At 61.0% G+C, this 23,241-nt stretch overlaps 2 protein-coding genes across 2 annotated transcripts; one reads left to right on the top strand and one right to left on the bottom strand.

Annotated features, from left to right (window-relative positions):
• Nucleotides 1-98: 98 nt before the first annotated feature.
• Nucleotides 99-5,115, bottom strand: CREB3L3 (cAMP responsive element binding protein 3 like 3). Its single transcript, XM_074565483.1, is given in 11 exon segments — nucleotides 99-490; nucleotides 492-810; nucleotides 883-979; nucleotides 1,386-1,470; nucleotides 1,602-1,670; nucleotides 1,791-1,897; nucleotides 1,981-2,112; nucleotides 2,545-2,660; nucleotides 3,186-3,441; nucleotides 3,597-3,721; nucleotides 4,997-5,115. Coding segments are annotated over 10 exon segments (1,326 nt in total). The 5' UTR covers nucleotides 3,720-3,721; nucleotides 4,997-5,115; the 3' UTR covers nucleotides 99-468.
• Nucleotides 5,116-6,300: 1,185 nt separating this feature from the next.
• On the top strand, nucleotides 6,301-18,617 carry MAP2K2 (mitogen-activated protein kinase kinase 2). Its single transcript, XM_074565717.1, has 11 exons — nucleotides 6,301-6,447; nucleotides 7,978-8,188; nucleotides 9,613-9,759; nucleotides 10,422-10,499; nucleotides 10,950-11,001; nucleotides 11,097-11,221; nucleotides 12,560-12,773; nucleotides 13,661-13,725; nucleotides 14,543-14,604; nucleotides 15,307-15,352; nucleotides 16,647-18,617. Exons 1-11 carry the CDS (start codon nucleotides 6,362-6,364, stop codon nucleotides 16,755-16,757), a joined length of 1,197 nt encoding a protein of 398 aa, XP_074421818.1. The 5' UTR covers nucleotides 6,301-6,361; the 3' UTR covers nucleotides 16,758-18,617.
• Nucleotides 18,618-23,241: the final 4,624 nt, after the last annotated feature.

The raw sequence follows: 23,241 nt of genomic DNA, 5'->3' as shown, positions 1-23,241 counted from the left end.
CACTGATGTTGTGTCACGGCAGCTGGGCTCAAGGCGGCCCCGGCCCAAAGGTTCTTGAAACCCTCTAGGTCACCCTGCATTAAACTAAAGCAGGTGGATTTTTTTTCCAAAATACTTTTTATTTAGAGATTAAAATAAAGCTTAAAAAAAAAAACAAAAAAAACCAAACCAGTTGCAACATCAATAGCCAGCCAGCCCAGGGCCCCTCATTCCCATCCTGAGAGCGACCCTGTGTCCCTTCCACAACTCCTGCTGCACCCAGGGGCCAGGAGTAGCCCCTTCCCTCCCAGTAAGGCCAGTGGGAACCGGTCTCATCGTCCCAGTTCACAGATACAAGCAAAGCCAAGCAGATCCAGCATCTGCCCACCCCTGGAGGCAGATCCTAGAGGGGCCACCCCGAGGGCTCATCCCATAGGGGATGGGGTGCTGAGCCACCCCATCGCATCCCCCGTGGTCCCTGGGTGCTGCTTAGAGCTCCTCAGCCGGCTCCGGGCCTGCTGTGGCCAGCCTTGGTCCAAGCCAGCGATGCCATGCCATGGTGCGGCGCGGTGCTGTCCCCAGACATGGTGTCGGCTTGATCCCCATCCCTGTGGCTCAGCCCCTCCGAGGCAAGCGGCTGCGTGCTGTTACGGGGGGAGACTTTGTCCGGGCGTGAGGTGAATGCGTGGCCACCGAAAGCTTCATGCAGGGTCTCGGGGTCTTCTCCGAGGCGCTCAGACCACAGCGGCTCCAGGGCCTTCTCATCCCCGGCCTGGGGCTGTGTGTAAGCCACACGGGAGGCGGCCACATTGTGCAGGGACCTGGAGAAAACTAATTGCAAAGGAGGGTCAGGGCCCGCTCCAGTGCCCGGAGCTCCCGGCGCAGCCACAGCACAGCCCTCACCTCGCACAGGTCCGAAGTCGCCGTTTGCCTCGGCCCTGCTGGGGGCAAAGGGGCTGATGGAGGGGAAGACAATGAGTGCAAACGAGAGCAGCAGGACCTGGGGACAGAGAGGGGACGTTACCGTGCGCAGTGGTGGAGGGGAGAGACCAGGTTCTGGGACACGGCTCCTCGAGCGGGGGCTGGTGGCAGAACCAGAACTGTGTCCCTGCATCCCTCCCTGTGCAAGTGCCCCTGACAGCGCCTCCATCCATCCTTCCTCCATCCCTCCCTCCCTCCCTCCCTCCCTCCCTCCCTCCCTCCCTCCCTCCTTCCCTCCCTCCCTTCATCCATCCCTTCATCCATCCATCCATCCTTGAAGCATCTACCCCTCTGCCTTAGCACACGTCCATCCCTCTGTCTGCCCTTCCGTCCACCCCTGCCAGCACATCTCCGTGGGTCTGAGCCTCCCTCCCTCCCTCCCTGGAAGCAAGGAGGCTGGGGGCGGGGTCGGGGGCTCCACACACCGCGATGCAGGTTCCCGTCTGCGCTGCTTTGTTGCTTGACTGTACCACGAGGGCCTGGAGCTTCTTCAGCTGCTCCAGGAGGGACCTGGGGACAGCGAGAGCCCGTGAACACCCCCAAATCCCTCCTGCCCCCCAGCAGGTCTGGCCAGGGGGAACAGGGGAGTCCCAGCCCCATCCTACCCCCTCTTGTCCCCATCCTGCCCCGGGAACACCTACGAGTTCTGCTTCTCCAGGTGCAGGACTTTCCTCTGCAGCTCCTGGTTCTGGGCCGTGCAGGCTGACATCCTGGGGGACAGGGAGGGGGGGATGAAGTCAGGGGGGTGTGAAACAGCTGGGGGGGCTGGCAGGGAGCAGCATGCCCACCACTGGCCAGCCGTGCCTGCAGCAGGGGTCTGGGGGCCGTACCGGCTCTCCAGCCCGTCGATATACTCCTTCTTCTTCTTGCGGCTCTCCTGAGCCGACTGCTTGTTCCTGATCTTCCGCCGGATCTTCTTCAGCACCCGTTCCTCATACTGGGGGAGACAGGGGGGGTCAGGGCTGCTGGGGCTGGGACCCCCCCCAACTCCGCACCCTCCCCAGGCATGGTGGGACCCACCTTGGTGAGGGGCAGCTGCGTGGGCAGGGACACCCCCTCCTTCGCCAGCAGCTTCTTCTCGTCCTCTGTCAGCACCAGTTCCTGGAACTGCCCCTGGCTCTGCCTCAGCAGGGAGCCGGGCACCTGTGGCTGCTGCAGGGCCATCGGTGGGTGACGGCCCTGGGCGGCGGGGTCACCCCACGCCTGACCCCAGGGACCACGGTGGGGACCACAACGACGGGATCATGGTCCAGGAAAGGACAGGGATAGGACCATGGAAAGGGGACAAGTGTGGGGACTGGACAGAGTGGGATGGGGACAGGAATGGGGAGGGGATCATGGTCCAGGAAGGGGCAGGGATGGGGAGAAAAGGGACCGTGATCCAGGGAAGGGGACAAGAACAGGGAGGGATGGGCAAAGGGACAAGGATGGGGATGGGACTGTGCTTCAGGGTGAGGATGGGATGGATTGTGGTCCAGAAAGGACAGGGATGAGGATGAGGATGAAGACAGGGATGGGGTCATGGTCCAGGAAGGGACAAGGTTGGAGACCAGGAGGGACGGGGACACAGAGGCGGGGACTTACAGCATCAGAGCTGCCCGAGAGCAGCAGGTCCTTGACGGTAAGGGTGCAGGATGCGGGTGGAGAGACCACGGGCAGGTCCTGGCTCTCCTCCAGGAAGAAGCCGGGGTGCCACATGTCTGGGTGAGGGGAAAGCAGAGGCTGTCAGCAGTCCTGTGTCCCCCAGTATCCCCAGGGGAGGACCCTCACCCCTGCCATGGCCCCAGTGCTATGGTGCCTTGCTGCCACCTACCAGTCCAGTGGCCCCGGACTCTGTCCCCCCAGACTGTCCTTCTGCTCCTGTCCCAGTCCCCCCAGAACACCCGACGCTGCTTAGCCCACCTCAACACCCCCAGTCCCTCCAAACTTCCCTCCTCTTCCAGTCTCCCCCACCAACACCAGTCTGCCCAGTTCACCCCAGTTCCCAAACTCTCCCCATGTCCCTGAGCTCCCCCCACAGTACTCCATACCTCCCAGTTCTCCCCAGTCTTCCCAGTTCCCTCCAGTCCCCCTAATTTCCTCATTATACCTGAGAGACCCCAGTTCCCCCATCCCCTCTTAGCTCCCCAGTTGTCCCCCAGTCCTCTACAGTCCCCCAGAGTCCTCCCCAGTCCCTCCAGTGCCCCCAGCCTGGTCCTTTGACCAGTCTCTCCCTCATGGCTCACCCAGGTCGATGGAGACATCAGGTTGTGGGACCCTGCCCCCCCCTGGGACAGGAAGAGCTCGGCAGGCGTTGGCATAGGGGTACAGGACCTCGCTGGGACCCCTGTCAAAGCACCTGGGGGGGCTGTCGAGCTGGTCGGAGGGGGGGTCCTCAGAGACCCCACTGTCGCTGGCAGCTGGGGACCAGCTGGGTGAATCTGATACTGAGTCCCCAGAGCCCAGGATGGAGCTGAGGAAGTCCTCATTGTCCTGGACACGCTGTGGGGACACGGGTGCCTGTCACCGTGGGGTTCCCACAGGAGCTGCCCGCGCTGTGGGGTGGTCCCAGCTCTCGGGCAAGGCGTGGGGACAGGGCTGTCCCGCCAGAGCCAGGGATGAGGTGGTGATGGGACCCCTCAGCCTGGGAGACTCACCCCGTCCTCGTGCCAGGTGCCTAGCGGCGTCCCCAGCTCCACACCACGGAGGATCCCATCCTGGCGGTCGAAGAGGAGGTCCAGCAGGTCGAGGCTGTCGAGGCTGCCCACGCCAGAGGCCATGGCTGCAAGATGGCAAGGTCAGGTCCATAAGCCAGTCCCCGCGATTGCCCCCCAACCCTCCCCCCCCTCCCCCCAGCCCCAGGAACACCCCAAATCGGGGTGCACGTCTGGGCACGGGCACATGTGTGCGAGACCATGGGGAGGTGTATCTACACACATGTGCATGCGTGTGACCATGTGGATGCATGCACGAGGCCAGGCTGGCACACGCGTGTGCAGAGCTGCGTGTCCATGCAACCACACGACCGCGCAATGTGCACGTGTGTGCCCACGCAGACATGGGTGCGTGAACACGTGCACACGCATGCGCCAGCACCTGTATGTGAGCACATGTGGGCACATCTGGCAAAGCCCTACCTGCGGGAGGGACAGCACAGGCATGCAGGGACTCAGGGGCACGGCAATGGCACCCCCCCGTCTCCTTCCAGCAGCTGAAACTCCCAAATCCTCTATTTTTTCCCCCAAGAGAACTGCAGAACCAGGGGCTCTCCACAGGCACCAAGCAGCCCCAGCCCCACTGTGCCCCCCAAGTGCAGGAGCGCAATGAGCGCCCAGACCCAAGGGCTGGGTCACCTCCCCCATCCAGCCCTGTCCATGTGCGTGACCGCTCCGGAAGATCAGGTTAATCATTTTGGGTGGCAAGCGGAGGGGGAGGAGACTGCTGCCACCGGCCAGCCCCAAGGAGGGGACTCAGCCCTGCTCTGTCACTGCCACCCCAGGCAGTGCTCGAGACCCCGGGCTTGGAGAAAACCAATGGGCCAACTGACCAGTGGCCCAACTGGCCAATCATCTGACTGACAACCCAACTAACTGACCAGCTGACCAATCAGTTGACCAAGTGACAAACCGGTTGACCAGCCAAAGCAATGTACCAATCAAGAAACAGACCAAATGGTCAACCCTGTTGGCCAACCGACCGACTGACCAAATAACCAACCCACTGGTCAACTGAATGATCAGGCAACTGTCTGTCTGATCGATCGACCAACCCACCACCCAACTACCCAACCCACCACTCAACCCACCACCCAACCCACTTCCCCCAGCCACCCAACCCATCACCCAACTGCCCTTCCCACCCTATTAAAGACAGACTCAAGTGTCCTTCAAGCCAGGTTTGGGGACGGTTGTCATTACCGTGATGTTTGGCTGGCCAACCCAGGCAAGGAGCTTTACTGCACCCTGTCCTTCATCCTCAGCCCTTCCAATGAGCCTTGGTGGCCCTGTGGGACTATCAGGCAGAGGGACCCCGTTGAGCGTTGGCAGCCAGGACATACCTGTGTCAGATCCCACTCCCAAAGACCTGTCCTGTCTTCTCAACCCACTCGGTCGCAGGGCAGCGGGGTAGACACCGAGCCCAGCCGCCACCTCCTCCTCCTCCTCCGTAGTGCCCTGACCCGAGTGGCAAAGTTTAAACTCCAACTGCACAGAAATAACGTCCCTGATTGCAAAATCTCCCATCCCTGATTGGGGACGGCGGTGAGCGATGGCAGGGCCGCCCTGGGGATGGACCCGCTGCGCTCCGTAACTCATTAGCCAAATGTTTTTGTCCTCCTCCGCCAAGCGGGGCAGGAGGGGCCTGGGGCTGGTGAGCGAAGTCCGGGCACCTCTGCTGCCCGTGAACTTTCACCCATTTTTAGGGACGATTTCCCTTTTTTTCAGACGAGTGTATCAGCATTAATCACATTTTATAGGTGTTGAGAACATCCGGGGAATATGTTGACTTGGCACTCTACCACTTACGGTTTCCTCCACAACAAACCTTGGTCCCCTCTGCTCCCTGCGGCCAGGGCTGGCCCGGACACCCAGGTCCTGCTGCCTGCGCCTGCCACCAGGGCTGCCTGCGCCCTCCCTGCCTCGGTTTCCTCCTGTGGCCGTCTGTGGGGCTGAACTCCCTACGGTTTGTGTTCATCCCTCCCCACCACCCCACGGTGAGGGTGTCAGTCACCCCTGTCACCCTCCAGATGAGCCTCTCCTCACTGGGTCCCCCAGGGTTTCACCCCCCAGGTCCCCGTCACACAGGGAGGGGACGGGTGAGTAAGGCAGCAGGTGACCGAGGCGTGGCGCGGGGACAAGGCCTCGTCCCGTTATCTGCCGCTCGACGCCCTCTGACCGCTCCCCGGTTTATGGCCCCGTGGTGGAGACGGGAACCCCTGGAACCGAGCAAAGGGCGCCCGCCCGCTTGGCGCCATGGTGTCCCCCGGGGGCTGCTAATTGCCTGGCTTCATTAAGGCCTTCGAGCATCCCCTGGAGCTGCTGCCTGGGTCAGGCGGGAGGGCAGGGCCGGCAGGGGCTGGGGGGCTCCTGCTAATTGCTGGGTCGCTAATTACTGCCAAGGTAATTAGCACTCGCTCAGTCCCTCAGCTGCCGCCTGCTGCCTCCCCGCACCTCAGGCCTCCCCCACCTCAGGGCCCCACCGCCATGGCCGAGCCCCCCCCAGCTCCCCTCCGCGAGTTCTCGCGAGACCCCGCGGCCCCGCCCCCCCAGGCCCCGCCCCTCGCGCGCGCCCCCGCGCCGCGCGGCCGCGCCCCCGATAGGCCCCCGCGCGGCCCCGCCTCCGCCCCGGCCCCGCCCCTCGCGCGCGCCCCCGCGCCGCGCGGCCGCGCCCCCGCTCGGCCCCGCAGGCGCGGCCCGGCCCGGCCATGCCGGCCAAGAGGAAGCCGGTGCTGCCGGCCCTCAACATCGCCCCCAGCGCGGCCGAGGGGCCCAGCCCCGACGGCTCCGCAGAGTGAGTGAGTGGCGGCGGGGCCCGCCCCAGCCTGCGCCGCGAACGGGGGGCGCCGGGCCTGGGAGGGCCGGGCCTGAAGGGTCTAGGGGCACCGGACCGGACCGGGCCGGGGGGCGCCGGGCCTGGGGGGACCGGGCCGGGCCGGGATAGGCCCAGCACCTGGCCCGGCTGCTGCCGAGGGGACAGGGACCGGGACCGGGACCGGTGGACACCGGGCCTGTGGGGCCAGGGCAGGCCGGGGGGTGCCGGGCCTGGGATTCGGGACAGGCCGGGCACTGGGCCTGGGGGTCCTGCGGGGGCCGGGACAGGCCGGGCACCGGGTTGGGGAGTCCGGGACAGGCCAGACATGGGGCCTGGGGAGCCTGGAGGACCCGGGACAGGCCGGGCATCGGACCTGGAGGGTCGGGCACTAGGCGTGAGGGGCTGAACAGGCCAACCTTCGCGCCTGGGGGCGCCGATATAAGCTGGCACCGGGCCTGGGGGGCAAGGGCAGGATTGTGGGGGCCAAGACAGTCCGGGAACCAGGCCAGGCCGGTGCTGGGTGGGCCCAGCCGGGTGTTGTGGGGTGGGTAAAGGGTCGGGGAGCTGGAGCTGGGGACAGGTTGGGGGTTAAAGGGGCCGGGTGGGCTGGGGACGGGTGGGGATGGGATGGGTTGCGAGTGGAGGCTGCTCTGACCCCCAGGTTTGCTGGGGGGTGGCAGAGGAGGCTGAGGGAGGGTCTGGGGGCAGCTGGGGCCTGGGGTGTGTGGGGACCAAGCCTGGGCACGTAGGCTGGGGCTGGGCTTGGGTGGGGAGGATTTGAGGGGGGAGGATTTGGGGTAGTAGTTGGGGCTGGGTGGGCAGGATGCGTGGGGTGGTGGAGAGGGGGACGTGGCAGTGCTGGGGGAAGGCAGAGCATCGCATGGGGATGCTGGGTGGAAGGGGGCCCTACAAAACCATTGCCCTGAGTGGGGGGGAGATAAGGGGGTGGGCAGCAAATGGGAGAGAGCAGCTGGAGCCCGTGCAGGCGATGGGAGCTGGGCAGCAGGTGCTGGGGGAGCACAGACACCCCTTTGTGCTCGGTGGGGTGGGGAGGGGGGTGTCTAACAGAGCAGGGGGTTGCTGGACCCTTCTCGTGTTTCACAGTGAAACACAAGCTTGGCTTCCTGTGTCGGGAGAGGGTGCTGGTGCTGCCATTCTCTCTGGGCTGAGCTGTGCTGCCTCTTTAAGAGTTGAAGGATTTTCCCTACTCCTTGGCTTTCCCAAAACAGCTGACTGCACTAAAGCTCCTCTCCAGAGGAGATGTTAGTCTTGGGCAGACATTGCACCATGGGTCTCACTGTCTGTGTGTCCCTGTCAGTGCTGGAGCTGAGCCCTGCCTCTCTCCAGAGTTTTGCTTTGGTCTCGTTGCTATATCGGGGGCTGAGTATGTGTCAGACAACACTCTTCAGTTATTTCCCTCTGCTTCCCTAAAAAAAAACCTAACTCTTTCTCTGGTGCTGCCCTCGCAGTCTCCTGACTGTCCCTCCCGTCTCTTCTTCTCCTCTCCAGGGCAAACCTTGTGGACCTTCAGAAGAAGCTGGAGGAACTGGAGCTGGATGAGCAGCAGAAGAAGCGCCTGGAAGCTTTCCTCACACAGAAAGCCAAAGTTGGCGAGCTGAAGGACGATGACTTTGAGAGGATCTCCGAACTGGGGGCTGGCAACGGCGGTGTGGTCACCAAAGTGCAGCACAAACCCTCAGGGCTTGTTATGGCACGGAAGGTAATGGGAGGAGTGGGCTGTGGCATCATGCTGGAGGGGGTCCGGCACTTGCCCCGGCTCTGGGAGAGCCGGCTTCGGTTGGGATCTCTTTGCAGTGACCCATCTGCACCCTACCTGCCTTACCAGGGTCAGGACCAAGGTCTTGGCTGCCCCCAGACAGGTTTAGGTGGAGCCTCTCCTACTTCATCTCTGAGCTACTCTGCCTGTCTCCGAGTCCTCCCCTGGGAGAGGCTGCGCTCTCTGCAGCAGGTCCCTGTGCACCTTGTGTGAAAACATAAGTTTATTCTTTTTTTCCAGTGAAGCTGGTTTTAATGAACTCTGCTAAACTGCATAGAAGCAGATCTCTTGAGGCTCCTAGGTCGTGGCTAATGAGGACTGGAAAGGGCAGGCGGAGGGATGGGTTTGGCACACACACCTTCCTCGCCACCTACTTAACAGATCCCCAAGGTAGTGCCAAGCAGCCGTGACAGTGGTTCCCCTCAGACGTGAGTTTATGGGCGACGTCTTCTACTGTGGTGCCCTATAGCAGAAAACTAGAGATGCTTCGCCTGCCTGTTCGGAAAGGCAGTGCTCGGTGAGAACAGCGCGGCTGCTTGTCTGGAGGACAGCTTCCTGGAAAGTCTCTGGTCTCACCTGCTGTTGGGATGGTTTAGTGGATCTCGTGAGCTAATCTGCTTCTCTGGGTGGCTTCACACAGAGTTGAGCTCTCAGAGTCTTCCAGGGCGTTTGATTTGGGAGTGTTGGGTATCAGTGGGTGGTTTTGAGTTTGTTGGGAGCTCTGTGTTCACAAACTGAAGCGAAGGCCAGCTGCGGCGTCGGACAGCACGGCTGTCCTTCCTGCAGAGACTGGCCTTCCTAGGTCTGCGGGAAGGACAGACGTCCCCGGGGTTGGGTGTCCTAGAGCTTACGGTAACAGTGTCTTTTTTTTTTCTGACCTGCCATGATATTTCCTAGCCTCTGGCTCCCCTACCCACAGCTGTGTTAACTGACTACGTGGAGCCCAAGGAATAAAGCAATTGCTCTTTCATGTGCATAATCTTCATGGGTTTCTTTTTTTTTTTACTTTCTGTGGTTTCCTTGATATCGGAGCACCTTTTCTTACAACACCTACGGAGCTTGTGAAAATGTTCCCATCTGCTGAGTCAGATCAGCATCAAACTTCTGACTTGTCTTTCCGCTCCGTGTCCTGTGTGATCTCCGCGTGTTGCATGGCCAGCAGTTGCTTCAGTCGCTAACAGGCTGCCCGGGGCTCTACCTCTCCCTTTATCCCTGTTAGTCTGCAAATGGTCAAAAGTCTATGCTCAAGCAGAGCTTCCCTTGAAGATGTTTTGTTTTTATTGTTTCTAACACTCAGGACTTGCTCACCTGGTTCCTCTAAGTTTTTCCAGCTGTTACACCTTGAATATTTCTTTCTTTCTTGGCAGCTGATTCATTTAGAAATCAAGCCGGCCATCAGGAATCAGATTATCCGAGAGCTGCAGGTGCTGCATGAGTGTAATTCCCCATATATCGTGGGTTTCTATGGAGCCTTCTACAGCGACGGAGAGATCTCCATCTGCATGGAGCACATGGTGAGTCCCCGTTCCTCCTCTGCAAACTGCTGCTCCCAGGACTGTTCCAAATCGCATCTCCCTGAGATTTGAAATTGCAGGTGAAAGAGGTTGGTGCTGGCGGCTGCCATGGCGCCTTGCTCTGGCTGCAGCGAGGCCACTGTGCTCCTGGTAGGAGCCGCACGTCCTGCTTAGGCATTGAAATGACAGACAGATCGACTTTTTGGAAAGCGGAAGCAGAGGTTTGGGGGTTGGCCAAACGGAAATGTTGTAAACCTGCCGCCCTACGGAGCTCGCTGTGAAGCACAGTGTGCGCTTTCTGTTGTCTCTGGCAGAGAACAGTGTTGTCGCTTCTCCGGATCAGCGCTGACCGTATCATCTTCGCATTTACCACTAGGGGAAAGGAAGCTAAGAACTACTAGGAAGACGTAGAGCTGATAGAAGATAGCATTAAAATAGTTTTCATCAAGAAGCTTGAGCTCTGATCACCAGATACAATTCTTTATTTTTTTTTTTTTCTGCCATAAAAGGAGTGTGCTTGATGCTGAGACGTTGCAGGCAGCCGAGCTGGGATGCTGTGTACTGCTCATATACTGCATGCCCTCCCTGGACATGCTTTCCTGTACAGCCAGCTGCTCTGTTTTCCTGCCGGAGATTGGTCATTTCGATGTTCTTTATTTTAGGATGGCGGTTCTTTGGATCAAGTCTTGAAAGAAGCCAAAAGAATTCCCGAGGAGATCTTGGGGAAAGTCAGTATAGCGGTGAGTTACGGCGGCTCTCCAGGCTTCCAGAAAGGATTTGCTGGGCACGGTTTGGGAATAATGCTTGTGTTGCCTTAGGAAGCTTTCTTCGTTTCCCCGTACATGTTTTCCTAGCCCGACCTAGGGCAACAGGCAGTGGTGTGTGCAAGCGGGGAGGCGGAAGGCATATTCCCAACCGCTCTCTGTAGCTCTGACCCCTTGTGTTGCACCAAGGTTGGTGTTGGCCTCTCCTGGAGAGGGTTTGGGAGAAGCTTTTTCGGGCAGTAAACCCGAGACCTGTGGTTGACTTGATGATAAATTGCAAACTCTGAAACACATGGACACTACGGGGCAGCTTTCCTCGCCAGGCTGCGGGGTGGCGGCACCCGGAGTTTATGCAACGTGTCCTGCCGAAGGGAAGGCACTTCCCTCCCCAGCCCTGATCTCATCCTGTCCTTGGTTTCCTTCTAGGTTCTGAGAGGCTTGGCGTATCTGAGAGAGAAGCACCAAATCATGCACAGAGGTGAGAGGAGGAACCTAAAAATAACTGCCTGTGGTACAAGAGCCCTGTATTTTACCTAGAGTCGTGTTTACGCTCCTCTCTCTTGCTGTTATCAGATGTGAAGCCTTCTAACATCCTGGTTAATTCTCGAGGAGAGATTAAGCTGTGTGATTTTGGGGTCAGCGGTCAACTCATTGACTCCATGGCAAACTCTTTTGTAGGAACTCGGTCCTACATGTCTGTAAGTTCCTTTCAACTTTTCATCGGGGTTTTTTTTAGAATTTGGGTTCAACTCGGCTCTTACAGAATCAGTGTAGTGTCCCATTTGCTCACGGTTTTGCTGTGTGTTTCCATCCTCACCCGGACCACCCTGTTCCTGGCTCATATCAGGGGTGAGCCCAGTGCTTCGAGGCACTATCCGGTGCTGGAGGAACAGACACCTCCGCATCCTCTCGAGGAGTTGGGTGCCCTGTTGGCTCCAGCCTGTGCCCGGCTGGCAATGGTGCATGTGGAAGTGCAGACTTTTATAGAAAGGCATTTCGGATCCTACGAATACTTCCATATTTTATTTTGGAGAGTGTTTGTGGGTTCAAAACCATCTTCTCTTTCTGTATGCAAAATTCTGTCCAAGAAACAGTGCGGAGGGGGCACGGATGCTGATACAGGCACCTCCTCTGCTGCTTTGACTGTGTGCACTTGCTGGCAAAAAGGGGGTAAAACCAGTCTCGTGGAGGCTAAGGGGAAACTGAAGCCAGGTGAGAGTCAGCCAGGCAGCGTGAACTGCAGGAAGAGCTGATTGTGCCTCTCCTCTAAATGAAAGACATAATCGGCCTTAGCTCAACTGCAGATAATATGGTGTCGGTGACAATAAAATGACCCCTGGCTGGCTCCGGGTCCCCAGGTCCTGCCGGCTGAAAGGCAGAGGGGAGGTGGGGGCTCTTCTCCCTGCACCGTGCGTGGTCGTGGCTGGGAGCGAGTGGTGGGTTATTAGGGAAGCCGTTGGACTACGCTCCTGTGCTTGGGTCTGAGCTGCACTCGTATTTTGGGAATGGTTACTCAAGTACAGTTATAGTTAGACAGTGGCTATTAAAGTAACATCTCCTCCGTGCTCAGCCACTGGGTACAGCTGACTTAAGGCTGCCAGTATGGATGACTTGCATTTGATTATTATTTTTTTTTTCTTTTTTATTTCAATGGTAAAGGCCTAGAGTGGGTTTTCTGCTCCTCAGATTCCTCTTGGATATTAACAGGAATGACCAGAAAAAAAGAATCTAATTAATAAATTTAGTTCATTAGCTCTCGGCATACAGGGAAATAGATTCCTCCTGTGTACTCTGGACTCCTAAGTATAAGCAGCTGTAAATGCTGCTCAACGGTGGCTGTTGATTAGATGCATGGAAGTGCTTTATGTTTGCACATGACGCCTTTGGGACAGTCCTTTCCCTGGAAGGGTGGAGAGCAGAGCTGCAGAGACCGTCAGGATATCGCGTCTCGCCTATTTAATTTCAGCGCATGATATTTATGACTTTGCATATTGATATTCTGCGTCGATGTGTGTTTCTGTGCTCTTTCCTTCCAGCCCGAGCGGTTGCAGGGCACCCACTACTCGGTCCAGTCCGACATTTGGAGCATGGGTCTGTCGTTAGTGGAGCTGTCTATCGGAAGGTACCCAATCCCCCCGCCAGACTCCAAGGAACTGGAAGCAATATTTGGCCGTCCTGTGGTGGACGGGGCGGAGGGAGAGTCTCACAGCATCTCGCCGCGGGCCAGGCCCCCAGGACGCCCCGTCAGTGGTAGGGGCTGTCGTATGCATTGGAAACAACACGCAGAGGTGGGGGAGAAGGGGTCGGGTTTTGTTTGGTGTAGCTGGGTTAGCCAAAGGCTGCTTTGGCTGAGGTTGTGGCGGGGAGGTGAGTGTTTTTAGGGAGGCCTCTCTCTGCAGAGCAGATGGGACCGTGACAACGTTCCATCAGAATCCACTCTACCGTGGAGGTTTGTAATTCCTAACGAGCGCAGGTGGGAGTCTGGTCTTGCGCGGGGAGGCGAGGAGATTGCTCTCAGGATGCCAACCAGGGCCTATTATGGCTTTGAAGAGCTCAGTTTAGCCTTGAGATCCTGCTGCGTCCCACAAGAAGGCTCAGGCCACGCAGCAAAGCCCTCCGTGCTGGGCACGGCACAGGCTTTTGGGATGTGGACCCCTTGGAGGAGATGCTTTGAGGGACTCTGTCACAGCCCGTGTTGCTTCTCAGGCTCTGCCCGTGCTCCCAAAAGATTTCTTTCAAGCTAGGGGCAGCTTTTTGGGAAAAGCTTTGCTGGGAGCTCTTATAGACGTACTGGCATGGAGGTTTGAAGGAGGCTCCGCTTGAGCCATTTGGTTGGAAGCAGAAGGCTCTAGAAGCACTGCCAGCCTGCCACGGCAGATGGCCTGGTGCTCTCCAAATGCTCCAAGCTAGGAAATAAATCTGGACTATAGGCACAGGGAAAGAAATCCGAAACTTCGGAATGCTTTCTGGTTTTCTCTTCCTTGGGGTTTTTTTTAACCGCGAGTCAGTTCCCAGGTGGGTTGCCTCTGCCTCTCCCGGCAAAAGTCCTGCGGCACACATGCTGCTCACACAAAATGAGGCCCTTCGCTGTCCCCGAACACCCTCTCACCACTCTTTTTGTCATCTTAACCACGCAGGCCATGGGATGGACAACCGGCCTGCCATGGCCATCTTTGAACTGCTGGATTATATAGTTAATGAGGTGGGTATTGCTTTACTGTCGGCTCTGCTGGGGCTTCCCTGAGGTACCGCGGTGCCGTGTCCACTCTGAGTCAGGGTGGGCTCCAAAACCTTTGCTTGAACGGGGGCTTTTGGATAGCGAGCCCCTCTGAGCTGCAGGCGTCCTTTCCTTCTCCCCTGTTCCCATCTCTCTGTACCACAAAGGTGTCTCTGGTTGTGGAATAAAGCTCTGCAGGGGGAAGTTCATAATACCCTTGAAAGGGGGGAGCTCTTGGCTGTAATAACCTGCTCCTTCTCCAACCGGCAGTTTCAAACGTGCTCCTCCCTAGATCAGCAAAGGATGAACGCCGAGGTCATGCATGTTTTCTGGGATGAAGCCCTCTGAATGAGGGTGACCTAAAATCCCAGGTTGAAATGTCCTACCAGACTTGCAAAGTAGGGTCCATCCCACCAGCAAGTGGAAAGAGCAGCTTCCCCTTTCAAGGTGAGAGGAGTTGACCCCCAACTATTGTTTCTGGAATGGCTTCGTCCGCTGTAGGCGTTGCCAGAGCTGGGATTTGCGAGGCTGGATCCAGAATTGTGACGCTGCAATTTCTGTCTCCCGGTTTTGGCAGGCATTCGGTGTGGGTCCCCCCAGCTGGGCATCGTGCTGGGGCGGCCGTTTGCTGCCAGGGTGAGAAATGGCAGGGAGCACGTCCCTGGTGGGGAAGGGCAGCGAGGAGGAGGATGGCTGTAGAGCGCAGCTTTTCTGCAGCTCATTAAAGGCTATAGGTAAAACTCTGCTTTTTGACTCATTTTTGACACGGTGATGCAAAAAACCCTTCTCCTTTTCTCTGCAGCCACCTCCCAAGCTGCCGAATGGAGTTTTCACGCAAGATTTCCAGGAGTTTGTAAATAAATGGTAAGGATTTCATCTGACGGCTGCAGGTGGAGGCCTGTATGTGCTCCCCCACAGCTCTGCAGGCGGCAGCTCCACCCAGAATATTCAGCGTAACGCAATGTTCTCCGTGCTCTGGAGGTGATCTCTCCCTGGCTGCAGCGGGATTCAGCATTGTGCTGGGAACTCCTGCCTTGGGAAGGGTTGGAATAAAGGCAGTTTATTTGCGGTGATGCTTAGCAGTATCCCAGCACCTTCTAAATATGAGCCTGGCGGGGGGATGGTGAAGCAGATTGCTGGGGCTGTGAGTCACCCCACAGCCTTGCAGGCACCAGGCGTTCACCATCGGCTTCCCGACCTTCCAATGCGGTGCGGGGGGACACCTGAGGATGCTGCCGCAGCCCCCATTAAATCACAGAGATTGGATGTTATAAAAAAAAAAAAAAATAATCACTAATCCCTGCCAAGCACTAGGTCCTTTTCTGCATTTGCAGGGCACAGTTCACCTACACGATCTAGAAGAGATGGATCCTGCAGCTCTCCCTGGGAGCCGGGCTGTTGGAGACTGCGTTTTCTGAGCCGTTTCCATCCTGCTGGGCTCCTGGGGAAAGCAGCCGGGAGGCCGCGTGGCTTTGGGTGAAGCTGGAGACCTCTCCAGCTGGATAATCGGTTTCCCACAAGAAATGTCTCAGCCTTGGTTTTGCTCTCTTGTTCTTCTCATTTCAGCTTAATTAAAAATCCAGCAGAACGGGCAGATCTGAAGATGCTGATGGTAAGTGGGGGAGAGCAATTTTCTTTCTGCAGTGGGGTGGCACCAGATCTGCTGTCCCGTCCCGTCTCTCCGTGCTTCCCTTGGTCAAAAGGCTGGAAACTCCCAGGCTGAGCTTAAGATGAGCCAAATTGAGCCCGGGAGAGGGAGTGACTCACCTTTGATTCAAAGGCAGTGATGGTATCTGGCCCGTGCGGAGCCCGGGATGGGAACCACCCGCCCGTCCCGTGTCTGCGGAGGTGCCTGGGACCTCCTGAGCTGGCCCGATAAATATGAATAGATGGGACGAATATGAGCCGGCAACGGGCACTGGCAGCCCAGAAACTCGCCGCATCCCAGCAGCACAGCCAGAGGAGGCCCTGGAGATACTGGGAGGACTGGAGCCCCTCTGCTGTGGGGACAGGCTGAGAGAGCTGGGGGGGTTCAGCCTGGAGAAGAGAAGGCTCCGGGGAGACCTTAGAGCTCCTGCCAGTCCCTAAAGGGGCTCCAGGAAAGCTGGGGAGGGACTCTGGAGCAGGGAGGGGAGCTGTGGGACGAGGAGGAATGGTTTTAAACTGAAAGAGGGGAGATTTAGGTGAGATCTAAAGAAGAAATTTTTCCCTCTGAGGGTGGTGAGCCCCTGGCCCAGGTTGCCCAGAGAAGCTGTGGCTGCCCCATCCCTGGAGGGGTTCAAGGCCAGGTTGGCCGGGGCTTGGAGCAGCCTGGGCTGGTGGGAGGTGTCCCTGCCCAGGGCAGGGGGTGCCACTGGGTGGCCTTTAAGGTCCCTTCCCACCCAAACCATTCCGTGAGCCCAGTTTAACCACGTCGACCTCAGCATCGTGCTGAGCCCCTGAGCTACATCTGGGTGCTCCCACGTAGCCCTTGCGAAGGAGGTGGCCTGTGTCCTTGTGCCCCCTTGCCCTTGTGGGAAGGTCATCCTGTCCTTCTCCGTTCCCTTCTGCCCCCGGGGGAGAGGGGTTTGCTGGCCAGGGGCAAGCGGGGACCCCGGGGAGTGCAGGAGCTGCGGCACCTTGCTCTGCCTGCCCCCAGGGAGCTGCGTTTGGGTCAGGCAGGGGCCGCACAGGCTCCGCTCTCCTTTCAGTCTTCCTTCCCATGCCAGTGTCGACTACATGGATTAAAATCCCAGCCACAGGCCTCCAAGGTACAAATAACTTCTCCAAAATCTTCTTGAGCAACCTGAGCTGTCATACCAGGGTCTTCTCTCCTCTCCGGGGTCTCGCCCACGGCACAGGGCTGGATTTTGGGAGCCGGGGAGCAGCCAGCAATGCTCCTAACCCTGTTTTCCCTTGGCTTCCAGAGTCACACCTTCATCAAGCGCTCAGAAGTGGAGGAGGTGGATTTCGCCGGCTGGCTCTGCAAAACGCTGCGGTTGAACCAGCCCAGCACGCCCACCCGCGCTGCCATGTGAGGGCCGAGCCCCCCCCCGCCTGCCCGGTGCCAGCACATCTGCCTCCGTCACCGCGTCCCCTCCCTCGGTCAATGACGGTTCCCCCGGCCCCAGCTCGCCTCCCGTCCCAGCGGCAAAGCACCGTCCCCTCGGAAGCGTCTCTCTCGGCCGCCCCTCCCAGCCGAAGCGGGGTTGGTTTCTTTTGATGTGGGGGTGTTCCAGGCCTCTGCTCCAGCTCTGGAGCTCCTGACACTTGGGAAATGTGGTGCTGCTTAGGTTAATTTTTCTCTTTTTTTTTTTTTTTTTTGGTTTGTTTTTTTTGGAAACATGTTCACTTGGGTTAAGAGAAAAAAAAAAAGAAAGAAAGAAAATAATCGTGTGTGTGTGTGTGCACGCTTGCGCGTGTGTGTGAGATGGTGGCAGGGGATGGGGACGAGCAGGCGCTTCCCCCCCCTCCCTGGTTTTCACGTGGAAATCGGTGGCACCGGGAATGGAGAAACCCTGTCCGGGGTGTCCCCAAACAGCGTCACCGTCCCGCTGGGGACGAGGCGGGCACGCTGCGGGGTGATTTATGGCTGAGCTGGAGAAGACCGTGGCCCTGAGCTCTCTCCCAGCCTGGGGGTGGCGGGGTGGGGGAGAGGAGAGATTTGTATTTTCTTTGGGTTTGTTTGTTTTTAACGGTTGGTTTAAAGCCTGTCCTTGTCACGCAGGGGGGGATTTGGGGAAGGGTCTTGATGAGGCGAGCGCAGGGCGAGGAGTGGGAGGGGACTTGGGGGGGAGCTGCGTGGCTGCCGGGGACCAGGGCCCCGTGGCTGTCACCTTTAGGTGACGGAGAGCACGGTTCTCCTTCCAGCCCGGAGAGGCGGGTTGTCCATGATGGCCGTGGGTCCCTCTCCTGACCCCACCGTCTCCTGGGGGTCTGGGGAGGGTGAAAGTGCCCCCCAGGCTCTGGGTTTTCCCCGCTCTGGCTGCCTCTCGCCCATCCCATGAGTGGCCGAGGCCACCGTGGCTGCAGCAGAGCCCTGGGGGGGTCCCCCGTTGGACCCCCCCCATCCCCTTGGCCGGGAGGTGCTCGGTGCTGCAGGGAGGGGATGAACCCACCCGGGGAGACCCGCGTTTGTCCCAAGGTCACCATGGCCGATGGTCCCTCCCTGTCACCTCCCTTCCTGCCCGGGAAGGACCCTGCGAACCCCCCCGGGGGCCGCATCCTGGCTGGATCTGTCCCCAACCGCACTGGCCGTGCTGTGGGGGTGGCAGGTCCCCGCTGTCACCTCATTTGCCACCATATTTTCGGGTGTCTCACTCCCCTGCACTGCCATCCCCAAGCCCTCCAGGGGGACATTTTTGGGTGCGTTTTCCTTCTTTTTCAGGCTAGTTTTTTGCCCCTTTGGGCTGGCGGCTGATGTCCCCTCTGCCTGTGCTGGAGTCCCACCGTGCCGGCCCCCCCCCCAGCCCCCAGAAGCAAGCGTTGTGACTTGGTAACCCCCCAAACCCCTCGTCCCCCCATCCCTTCCCCAGCGAAGGCGCTGCCCTGCTCGGGGATAAACTCCGGGGGCTGCAGTGTGTGTGTCTGTGTCCCCCCACCAACAAAAGGCAAACCCGGGGGGATCAGCCCAGATTTGGGGAGGGGGTGCCCAGGACAAGGCACCCCGGGGGTGCTCGTTGTTAGGGGGTTTGACTATTAATTTAAATGGGAGATGGGGAATGGGGACAATTCCTAAGGATTTAGGGTATTTTCAGTTGGTTTTGGTGCTGGGTTTTGGAGGAGGAGCAGGAAAAAGTGTCGAGCGTTTTGTTGGTGCAATTATCGATATTATTTTTTTTTTTTAATACTCAATATTTTCATCATGGAAAAAAATTAAATAAATAAACGGCACTTTACATTTACAGCTTTTTTTTTTTTTCTTTTTTCCCTTCTTCTTGGTTGTGCCGCAGGTGGCTTTAACCCCTGCGGAGCTGGAATCCCGGCGTATCCTGGCTCCCTGGATGGGAGCGATGTCACCGACGGTGCTTGGGGACACGGTCGTGCCGGTGGCTCTGCCCATCGGCTGCATCCCGTGGAAGCAGGCGATACGGGAATTATCCAGCTCCAGATGCGGGGTCTGAGGACAGTGCAGTGCCTTAAAAATCCTGCCCCCGGGGGGAGCCGGGATCGCCTCCCAAATGTTTGGGGTGAAATATTTATGGCTTTTCAATATTTGGGGTGAAAAGAAGCAGGGGGAGGTGGGGCTGGGAGAGGGGGAGCTGCCCCGGGGCAGCGCTGGCGAAATCGAAATCACAATTGAAAAATAACTGGATTTTGCAGAATTCTTGTGCCATTAGAGAGCTCTGGGGGGGGACACGACTGGGTGCCCCTCCTGGTACTGTGCCCCCCCCCATGGGGTGCCTGATGTGAAGCTCCTGCGGTGGCACATTGCTGGGGGGAGAGGGTCCCGGTTTTGCATCTCCTGGTGCTGTGGGGTCCCCCCCCAGGCCGTCCTGCAGAGACCGGGAGAAACTCACTCCACTCATGGGAGCTGCGGCAGGTGTCGGTGAGGTTGGGCTGGGAATCTTGCCGGGGGGGGAAGGGGTCCTGGGGGGGGTGTCCCTGGGTTGGGTGTCAGCACAGTGGGGTTTTGGGGGCACAGGGAGGAAGGGGCGGGGGCTGGAGGAAGGGGCACCCCCAACCTCGTGTCTGTTGTGGGACGGGATGGGGGGGGTGTTTGGAGTCCTGCCCCCCCCCCCCCCCCCCCCAACATCCCATATCCCTGTTGCGGGTGTTTTTGGGGTGGTTTTGGGGTGGGGAGGGGTTTTGGGGAACGAGGGGGGCTGCGCTGGGGCCTGATCTTAGTGCGGGGGGGGCTCCGGGCGTGCCCCCGGCTGCAGCGGGGGAAAACGAAAGCAGCTGCGGAGCGTGCAGCCGCCAGCGCATGGCAGGGCCCGGCTGGGGGGGCGGCCCCCCCTGCACCCTACCCTGCCTCGCCCCCCACCCACACGTGGGGTTGGGGCCCGGGGCCCCCCCATCCTCACTCACAGCCAGGTTTCTCCCATCCTGCCTCAGTTTCCCCACCTGCAGAATGGGGTTAGTGATACTGATACACACCACACGCACCCCCCCCCCCCCAGAATCCCCCCCATCTCCCCCCAGGCTCCCACCAGCTGGGGGGAGGTGAGGACGGGGGGGTGAAGCCCTTGGTCCCCCGGTGAGGAGCTGATGGGGTTATTTAAGGAAAAAAAAAGGGGGAAAAATGGAGAAATTCAGGGATGGTGGTCTGCAGGGCTGGAGCAGAGACCCCCTGGGAGCCCCAGGGTGTCTGTTGGTCAAAGCTTTTCCTTTCCTTTCTCTTCCTTTAATAAATTTTTTAAAAAATTATTATTAATTCAAAATCTTCCTTAAAGCCTTGCCGCCCCACAGCAGCCGGTGTTCCACGCAGATGAGCCTGGCAACCTGCAGGAAACGGGCCTTAGGGAGCCGTTCACTCTGGAGCGGAATGGTGGGTATCGACAAGGGACCTGTTGCGGGTGGGGGCTGCTGGTTGTGTCCCCACCTCCCCGCTGCAGGCCTGGAGGTGGCGGCTCCGGAGGGTTTGTCCTGTCCCCTGTCCCCGCTGGGCTGGCTCCCAGCCCACCGCTGACCTTGGGCAGAGCTGCTCAGTGTCCCCTTCCCAGCGGGGGGGGGGGGAGCAGGGGACAGAGGGGGTACTGAGGGACGTGGGGAGGGGGTGATATGGGGGGGGGTGTGTGACATAGGGTGATGGGAGGTCTGGGCGCACAGAGGGGTGCCCTGTGGGGTGACACAGGGGCGTGACAGGGAGGTGCCCTATGGGGTGACACACAGGGGGGTGATGCAGGGATGTGACACATGTCGGGGGGGGTGACACTAGTGGGTCTGGGGGCATTGGGAGGTGCCCTGTGGGGTGACATGGGGGAGAAGTGACATGGAGGTGCCCTATGGGGTGACACAGGGGGGTCAGGGGGTTCAGGGAGGTCCCCCGGGAGGTGACACGAGTGGGTCTGGGGGTGTGAGGAGGTGCCCTATGGGGTGACACACAGGGGGGTGACATGGAGGGGGCAGGGAGGCCACCCGTGGGGTGACATGGGTAGGTCTGAGGGTGCGGGAAGTTGCCCTGTGGGGTGACACAGGTGGGTCTGGGGTCACAGGGAGGTGCCGCATGGGGTGGCACAGGTGGGGGGGTGACACAGGTGGGTCTGGGGGTGTTGGGGAGGTGCCCCATGGGGTGACATGAGTGGGTCTGGAAGCGTGGGGAGGTGCCCCATGGGGTGACACGTCGGGGGGGTGACGCAGGTGGGTCGGGGTGTGCGAGGAGGTGCCCCATGGGGGGGCACGTGTGTGTCCATGTGACACGGGGGTGCCCTGGGGAGTGACACGGGTGGGGCTGGGGGCGCAGGGAAGTGCCTTTATAGGGTGACATGCCGGGGGGGGGGGGGGGGGGAGGAGGAGACACGAGTGGGTCTGGGGGCGCGGGGAGCTGCCCCGTGGCGGGGGCACGTGTGTGCGGGGGGGGTGACACGGCGGTGCCCCACGGCGTGACAGGCGGGTAGCCGTGGCGGTGACACGCGCTCCGTTGGCCCACGTTGAGGGGGAGAGTGACGGGGGGGGGGGGGGGGGGGCGTGGGGTCTGCGGGGGTCGCTTACAGGAGCCCCCGCCCTCCCCCTGCGCGGCGCTGCGGGGGCCGCCCCCCCGCCCCCCCCTTTTCCCTGCCGTGCGGGCGGCTGCGCCCCGCGGCGGCGAAGGGGGGGGGGGGGGGGGCGGGGGGTTGGGGGGGCGGTGCGCGGCCCCTTTAAGAGCGGGGCGGCCCCGGCCGGAGCAGGAAGGAGCCGCATACGGGCCTCGGCGAGCAGCTCCCGCGGGGCGGCCAGAGCCTGCTCCGCCCGCCCGCACGGCTCGGCCCGGCCCGGCACGGCGCGGCCCGCTCCGCTCGCTCGGACCGCTCGGCCCCCGCCCGGTACGGGGAGAGGTGGGGGGGGGGGGGCGCGGGGGGGGGTCCGGTTTTAGCGGGGGGGGGTGGTGTCAGGCCTCCCGTTCCCCCCCCCCCCCCCCCCCCCCCACTCCTCAGCGGGGCTTGGGGGGGGGGTGGTGGGGAGGGGGGTCGGGGGAGTCTGTGGGGCGGGGGGAGCTGGGGGGCTAGGGAAGCCGCCCCCCCCCTCTACCCCCCCCGCCTGCATACGTTGTACTTGGCCGGGCCGTGCTGGGGGGGTCGCGGAGGGGGGGGGTGGGGGGGTGGGGGGGGAAGGGCCCCGGGGGGGGAGGTGGGGGTTCGCGGCGCGGGGGCTGCTGGGAGTTGTAGTCTGCCGGCCGCGCCGCCCCGCAGGTGCGAGGGGACGCGCGGACTGCGCTTCCCGGCGTGCCGCGCGCGGGCGGCGAGTGGGAGGCGGTGTTGACAGGCAGCGGGCGGGGCCAATCGGGGCGCGCCCTCCCCGGCCCCGCGCCCGCCCGTCGCCGCCCGGGCCCAATGGCGGGCGGGGTGCGGGGCGGCCGAGGACAGGCGCGGCGGGGCCTGCGCTGCCTCCCCGCGACCCCCGCGCCGCGCCCGGCCGGGCCCGGCCTGAGGCGGGGGGGGGGGGGGGCTCCGGCCGGCGGCCGCGGGGCCAGGACCTCGCCTCAGCACCCCCCGCCGCCCCCCCCTCCCCCGGCCCCCCCCTCCGTCCCCGCCCGGCCTCCATTGGCGGCGGCCCGCCCGGGGGAAGGGGTGGGGTCGTGGCGCCCGGCCAAGGCTCCCTGTGGGCCCCGCCGCGGGGGGGGCGGCTCGGCCCGGCCCGACCCGCCGAGGAGGAGGAGGAGGAGGAGGAGGCGGGGGGGAAGAGAGGAGGGGGGAGGAGAAGGAGAAGGAGGAGGAAGGAGGAAGGGGGGGCCCGGCCGCTGGGTGGGGTCCCCCGGGGCCCGCGGCCCCGCCAGCCCGGCCGGTGCGGGGGCGCTGGGCAGGGCCGCTGCAAGGCCCCGCCGGGGCTCCCCCGCCTGTCCCCGAGCACCCCAAGGTCGTCCCCGCGGGGAGCCGGCCTTCCCCTGGGCCTCCCCCCGGGCCTACCGGCCTCCCCCCGGCCTGCCATGCCAGGCCTTCCCTCTGTGGGGGTTATTTATTATATATATTTTTTTTTCTACCCCTTCCTTATCTCCCCCCGGCCGGCTCCGCACCCACCCCCTAGGAGCGGGGGGGGGGGTCGGGCGGCCGGCGGCGGTTCGCAGTGATAATCCCCCCCCCCTTCCCCCCCTCGGTGGTTGGGGCCCTGGAAGCCGCCGGGGCCGGGCCCGGGCAGGATAAGCTGCTCTCCCCGGCGCGGGACCTGCGGGGAAGGCCGAGGTTGGCCTGAGGGGCAGCATCCCCTGCACAAGGCCCAGGGGAGGCCTCTGCTCGGCCAGGCTGGGGGACACCTCTTTGTCTTCACTGTCCCCCCTCTCAAGTTGATGAGTTCGAGGCGGTGGGTCGGGAATTGAGCCTTGGGGGTACCTTGTGCCGAGCCCCCCCGAGGTCGAGCCGAAGGTTAGCGCCAGCGTCCCCGGCAGCG

The sequence above is a fragment of the Larus michahellis genome, chromosome 23 (genome assembly GCF_964199755.1).
Source record: "Larus michahellis chromosome 23, bLarMic1.1, whole genome shotgun sequence".
Lineage (NCBI taxonomy): Eukaryota > Metazoa > Chordata > Aves > Charadriiformes > Laridae > Larus > Larus michahellis.
This window is presented reverse-complemented; position numbering and strand designations above follow the sequence as displayed.

Bases quoted from the DNA above. Each gene is read 5' to 3' on its own strand.
- MAP2K2 (XM_074565717.1), top strand. From the start codon at position 6,362: ATGCCGGCCAAGAGGAAGCCGGTGCTGCCGGCCCTCAACATCGCCCCC. The intron at 6,448-7,977 runs GTGAGTGAGTGG...TCTCCTCTCCAG, and splicing joins AGCCCCGACGGCTCCGCAGA to GGCAAACCTTGTGGACCTTC. The intron at 10,500-10,949 runs GTGAGTTACGGC...GTTTCCTTCTAG, and splicing joins TGGGGAAAGTCAGTATAGCG to GTTCTGAGAGGCTTGGCGTA.